The 6,496-nt window shown below is 42.7% G+C and overlaps 1 protein-coding gene across 1 annotated transcript in view; it reads left to right on the top strand.

Moving 5' to 3' along the window:
- SDAD1 (SDA1 domain containing 1) overlaps positions 1–6,496 on the top strand; it is an 18,586-nt gene that overhangs the window by 1,034 nt on the left and 11,056 nt on the right. The window contains exons 3-11 of the mRNA XM_009324046.1: positions 9–272; positions 684–782; positions 951–1,061; positions 1,801–1,872; positions 1,962–2,062; positions 3,488–3,545; positions 4,462–4,536; positions 5,338–5,439; positions 5,918–5,987. Coding sequence (XP_009322321.1) covers positions 9–272; positions 684–782; positions 951–1,061; positions 1,801–1,872; positions 1,962–2,062; positions 3,488–3,545; positions 4,462–4,536; positions 5,338–5,439; positions 5,918–5,987 — 952 coding nt within the window. The remainder of the gene's footprint in view (positions 1–8; positions 273–683; positions 783–950; positions 1,062–1,800; positions 1,873–1,961; positions 2,063–3,487; positions 3,546–4,461; positions 4,537–5,337; positions 5,440–5,917; positions 5,988–6,496) is intronic.

Below are 6,496 nucleotides of genomic sequence, written 5' to 3'. Positions count from 1 at the left end.
GTACGAAGCCGAGCTGCCGGGCCCGGGTTCCCCCAGCGGGGCGGCGGCGGCGGCAGGGCCGGTGTACCGCGGTGCGGGCGCTTAGGGAAGCCGAGGTGGGCTGTGGGCCTGGGGCGGCGGGTGTTACTTGTCCCGCTCAGCAGCCTCCCTCCCCTGTGTGTGCTCAGTTCCTCCAGCAGTACCACCACTACCAGTCCCACGTGGAGATCTTCACCTTCCAACCGGACAAGCCCAGTAAGGAGCTGGCTGAACTGGTGATGTTCCTGGCGCAGGTAAGCCGCCGCCCTTCCGAAGGGTAACGTTGGCCTTGAGCCCTTCACCAGCCGCAGTGGCTTTGCCCTGAGCGCGGATGGTGTTTCACCTCGTTTTGCTGCTGTAGTCCTGACGGAGTCGCCGTAAAACTGTGCCTTGACCAAGAGTTCTGCAGCGGTATTGTCCGTTTCCAGGAACACAAGTTTTTCCTTCGTGCATTTGGTACAATTTTTTAAAAGGATTCTTTCATCGCACCATACCTCTTACATCTGGGCATTGAGAACAACTTAGTTTTCGCTGTGTATATTAAGTTGTTGTTATACGCATGGCTATAACTTCATTGGTTGCTTACAACATCGCACACCTCCTCAGGGTCATGAGGTGACCCACGGTTTTCGCTAGCGGTTTCAGCCGGGTCTGTCTCTACCCAGGTTGCCCACTGCTACCCAGAACACATGGCCAACTTTCCCCAGCAGCTGAAGGAGCTGCTCTCCTACCACCATACGGTCCTGGACGCAGACCTGCGCATGGTAAGACCCACACCGAATGGCCTTTTGGGCAGACCGCGTCCTGTGGTTAAAATACACCCTTTAGGTGTGCGATCAGAGCTTACGGTTTGCTTTTTAATTCTTTAACGAAGATGGAAAGTGGGGGGTATCGTGAAATTTTGGTTCTGACTCCCCGTTTCTCTCTTACAGACGTTCTGTAAGGCTTTGATCTTGTTAAGAAACAAGAATCTAATAAATCCAACCAGTTTGCTGGAGCTCTTCTTTCAACTGCTGCGGTGCCATGATAAGCTTCTACGAAAAGTAAGCCGTGCGTACAGAAACCGGTCTTGATTTCCAGTGGGTTTGGACCAACTTGCCAGAAGCGATGCAGCGCTGGCAGGCAGCTGTTCTGCCTTCCTTGGTAACAAAATAGGAAAGTTTAAAATGGCTCTGCTTTTTCAGCACTTGACAGTGCCAAAGACAAGGCTCGATCTGTTTGTTTGATTAGTAATAAAGCATGCTGCTGTAAACATCCTCACCATGCTATTGCAGGCTGCGGGCCTGTCCTGAATTTGGAATTGAGCAGCTTGGATGTGTCTGCAGAAGAAAACCATAAACATGCTGCTGTCAAAGCAGGTCTTACTGAATTCTTTGTGAGAACTTGTGAGAAAAACAACCAAAACGGAACCAGCTGCTAGTTAAAGCTGTATTTCAGGTTTTCTGCCACCAGAACTACTGAACTGGCCCTCAGAATGTGCCTGAATGAAACAGGGTGCGATTTTTTTAAGCCGTACTTCATGCTGTTTATTTTCCGGCCTCCCTGTTTATACTGTAAATTAAGGATGATTTTCAAATACATAAAAAATAAGCGTACATGAGACTTTACAGGATAACTTACTGGTTTTCCAACTGCAATTTAAAAGGGAAAAATAATATTCTCAGTGGTGATCAGTTGGGTCTCTCATTTTAGTACTCGGAGACTTTGGGGGAATAGTAATGTATCTGCATTGCTCTCTGCGTGATTTGTGTAGGTTAATCCCTATAATATCTCCATTTACAGACTTTGTATACTCACATCGTGTCGGACATCAAGAATGTCAATGCTAAACACAAAAACAATAAAGTAAACACAGTGAGTATTTTAGCTTTCAGATATACTTCCATTTAACCTCTAGATATTGTGAAAGACTTGTAATAAATGTTTCCAAACTTTTTTCTCAGACACTGCAGAATTTTATGTATACTATGTTGAGAGACAGCAATCCCACTGCTGCGAAGATATCTCTGGACGTGATGATTGAGCTTTACAGAAGGAATATTTGGTAGGTCTGGCAGGCTGGTATCGATTCCCCATTTATCGTGGGGCAGCTGTCCTGACATCACTTACGGCATGTAGTGCAAAATGTAATGCTTGAGGGGCTGTGACTTAAATATATTTGTCTTCTTTCCGCTCCAGTGGGGCTGCATTTTGTGGAATGTAATTCAGTTGGGAAGAAATACTGTCTTGCCATGAGGTCTCGGAGTTATTTAGGTTGAGTCTTTGGCGTTTTAGTTGAAGATGGTATGTAAATTGTATGTGTTGCATTCGAAACAGAAGCTGTGTGCAGCTCGCTTTTTTTGAGCTTTTGCACTTAAGAGCTGCTAATGTTGGTATACAGCTTGTCGTGTACAGCAGAAAGGAGTTCTGGTTTTGGGTTTTTTTTCTCCTTGTTCTCTTAAGTCTGTAAGTTCATTCTAGAAGACTGATCTAATGGTTGCTTTGAGTTTTGGGGTTTTTTTTGTGAAGCTATAATATAGCTTCTATTTTTAGTAGCAGCCTGAAAAATTGTTGCCTAGATAAGTATTGAAAGGAGTAGAAGCACACTGAGTACCGTCAATTGCTGTCTTGTACCTAATAAGTTGCTGAATTCTTCTGTTGTGTTGCAAAATGCCAGAGCAGATGTTACCCAGCAGTAAATTGCATGAGAAGATGGTAGTCTGTTCACTCCTGCTTGCTTCTTGACTGTAAAAGCATGTTAAAGACCTACAAACTGAACGGCTTAAAACTCCGTTGCTGCTCTTGGTTCTTGCACAAAAATGAACTGTATAGAGAGATACAAACTGTATAGAGAGCAACAAGTGATACCGCTGGTGAGCAGTGTGTTTGCTGCTTATGTATCTCCAAAATAGAATAGTTCATTACAAGGGAGAGAAAACAGGCTGCTGAAAAATAGTGTTGGTGAAAGCTAAAAACTTCTGCAGTTTTAGTAAGCAGGTTTGTAAGTGTGTGAGACTTGGTATAAAATCAAGTTAATTCCCGCAGCTTTATTTCTTGTAAATCTTTATTTTTAAAGCATAGTTTATCTCAACTATCCAGTTGATTTTCTAATCAAAGGTAGAATTCTGCACTGATTTTTGTTTTTTACCTGGCAGGGGATTTATTTTCTTTTTATCAGTTGAAAAAGTGGTAATCTGTCTTGAGTTATTTGACTGGAGATTCTTCTTTCTGTCCCTTCACTCACAGCGTGAACTAGATGGAATGCAAGTGTGGCTCTTTATTTAGATGGAACTACTGCTATGTTAGAAGAATAAAAGAAAATGACAGAAGCTTAACTTATTTGTTTGCAAATCTACTTGGAGCATTGAGAGACTTGAATCTAATGAAGCTTCCTGATTGTTAGGAGTCACATTTCATGAGACTTAATTTACTGAGAATGGCTTGAAATTGCCAAACTTGAAGTAAAAGGTAATGTTTTGCTTTATTCCAGGAATGATGCCAAAACGGTAAATGTCATCACAACTGCCTGCTTTTCTAAAGTGACAAAGGTGAGAACAGAAATCACTTGATGAAACGCATGTTACCTAAGCTATGTTTTTTCTGTGGATGCAACTTTTTATTTTGGTACTGTAATTGCTAGCAAGCTTCACTGATGATTTGTCTTCTGCTTGTTTTATTTTCAAAATGCTGCTTGTGTTGTGGGCGGAGGCGGCATTTGGTTCTTAAATACGGAGCTGCAGAATTGGAAGCTTGTCTTACAGCAAGCGCGGGCTTGGTATGGGGAGGGTACGTGTACTTTCCACTGCTGCCCAGAAGAGATTGTCAGAATATCGCCTTCTTATCAGCGCCGTAAGGCTTTCATTTGTCAAATGTGAAGAGAGGTGCTATCCTGCCTGGGGCTTGAGTGGATCTTAGGCATTCTGTCATCTGTGTCAGTTCTGCAGTGCTGGAGGTTTTAAAAACTTGTGTTACAGTTTGAGACAAGTTTTTCCACTATGAAGGTCCAAAGTTGTTCCATTCAATAAAAAACAACAAACCAAAACTAACAAAAAAGCCCCACCAACAAACCCGTATAACCTAATAAAAGTTTGGAGTTCTGAGCACTGTCTCGCGTATCAGCCGTGCAGGAGTTCCTGATAATGTTGGCATGGTGCAATTAGATGGAAATTGCTTTGCAGAGTGATAGGAAAAGAATTTGCTTTTTTAAACTTGCTTGAGGCATTGTGGAAGCCTAGCTGCTTTTTGACTGTTTGTGTGCCTCTGACTGTTGAGGATGGGCAGCAAAAATTGTGTGTCTGTAAAACACCTGTGGCTTTCGGTCTGTGATTTGTCTTGCTTTCTGTTCATATCCGCGCTTATAAAAAATTGGGAGAGTCTTCGCATAACCAAAAGTGTGGATGTAGGGCTGTTGCAAATACTCTTGTCAGTTTGTCCTGTCCTACATAAACTTACTTTGCTTTCCAGGTATTAGTTGCTAGCTTGAAGTTCTTTCTTGGGAGAGATGAAGATGAGAAACAAGACAGTGACTCAGAATCTGAGGTAGGTGTTGTGATTAAATCTTGTCCTCTGTTCTTCGAACTCTGGGGTCTGTCATCCTAGTGACCCTCGCTCTGCCAATCTGTCCGCTTCTGTGTTAGTTCTCGATCTTGTTTCCTCCAGATGTTTCTACGCTTCGCAAAAAGGTTCAGTGTTCTTGACAGCTGTCCCCAACTGACAGCAGGATGCCTTTACTGTCTGTCTAAAGTCTAATGCTAAGAGCTCCTTTGCTTTCCTCTTCTCGTTGTGAAGGAAGCAATTCACTTGAAGACCTAAGCAGGGGCTGGTCAGTCTGGTTCATGAAGACATGAATTGCTAAATGTGTACTGTAGAGTTATGGGAAGAGGCTTTCACCTGGTGTATTGGAAGCTGGTTTAATTTTTTAGCTGTCCATTTTGTCTTCATTTTTTCCTTTTGTGCTCCACCTTCTGTTTATGTACAAATGAACATAGTTCAGTTACTTTGAGAAGGCTCATAACCTAACAGAATTTCAGTCTAGAGCCTCCTAATACAGGATATCGTTATTTGTCTGGGACTGAACAACACTCTAATTAACCGGCTGTAAAAACTTCTGTGTTGATGTGCTGTTAAGTGTTTGTGATCTCTCTTGCATGTAGGTAGGTGGCTAGTTTTACGGAGTTGAGATTTTAAATGCTAGTATTTCTGTATGATGAAATGTAGGAAGAGGGGGAGTTTTCAAATGCAGTACATGATCCTGAAAAATATGGATACTTGTTGTTTCTCTCATTCTCATTTGAAGCCTGATGTCACCTGAGCCTTGTTTTCCTTGCATTCTTTCTCAAGGATGATGTTCCCACGGCTAGAGATCTGATGATGCGGTATGCAACTAACAAGAAAACCACCAAGCGCAAGAAGAAACTGGAAAAAGCGATGAAGGTTCTCAAGGTGAGCAGAGTGGTGTCCGACTTGCCAGCATTTTAGCTTAATCCTTCAAGTGCAGAAATCTTGTTGTCGCCCCTGTCATCTTAGCTACCTTTTTTCATCTTTTCTAGGTAAAAGTCCTCAAGTGTTCTAGCATCCATTGGCCAGGCATATGCCATGTTTGCCTGGAACAGAGCTGTTATGAAACAGGCTTAGAGTCTAAGTTGTGGATCGGTTCTGCTCTGGGTACCCTTTGTGTGGTCCCCTACTTTAAAGTATGTGGTGTCTCGATAAGCAACTTTTGAATGCAGCTCCTGTTGCCTCTTAGGTCAGGTGGCAGAAAACCCTATGCAGTTGAAAAGAGTGATGGTTTACTTGTTAAAGCGCCTCTTTTTGAAGAGATGAATGGTAGATAGCAGCTTTTAACAGCAGCCTGAAACTGAAGCACTTGCAGGTCTTTCATGGAAAGAAAAAAATGTCTCTCGCTCTTTTTGCTGTGCAGAAACAGAAGAAGAAGAGCAAGCCAGAGGTGTTCAACTTTTCTGCCATTCACTTGATCCATGATCCCCAAGGTAAGAATGCATTGAATTTTGTCTTTTTTCCAGTTACGTGTTAATCCCAGACACTGAAGCTTAGACACAGCTCTGCAAGGAGAATGAAAGTGACAAGTAGATACAAGTGTGACAAGGTGATACTTGTAGTGTGCTTTATCCTAGAGTTTCACAACACTTCAAAAAAAGTGAGATCAATCTTGTTATGCTTCTGGTAGTGGAACACTTGTAGTCAGACAAGCAAGGACCGCTTCAGGTTGCTTCAGATCAGGACGTGGCGCTCTACCTCTTTCTTGTATGTGTGAAGGACATAGTTTGTGTGAACGGGGAGTAGTTTATCTGTTATAGCTTCTTTGGCTTACTCCTTCAAAAATGCGTTTCCGTTCCTGGTCTGATGTTTGTCTAATAACACTTGACTTGGTCTTAGTCTGATCTAGTGAACCTCTGGGGATTTTGTTTTTCAGATGAACCCAAAAGGTATCTAAAAAAATCTAGCTTTAAATACTGACCCTGTGCTTATGATGTTGTGG

Source organism: Pygoscelis adeliae, unplaced genomic scaffold (assembly GCF_000699105.1).
Source record: "Pygoscelis adeliae isolate BGI_AS28 unplaced genomic scaffold, ASM69910v1 Scaffold55, whole genome shotgun sequence".
NCBI lineage: Eukaryota > Metazoa > Chordata > Aves > Sphenisciformes > Spheniscidae > Pygoscelis > Pygoscelis adeliae.
The sequence above is the reverse complement of the archived record's forward strand: the minus strand, read 5'-3'. Positions and strand labels throughout refer to the sequence as shown.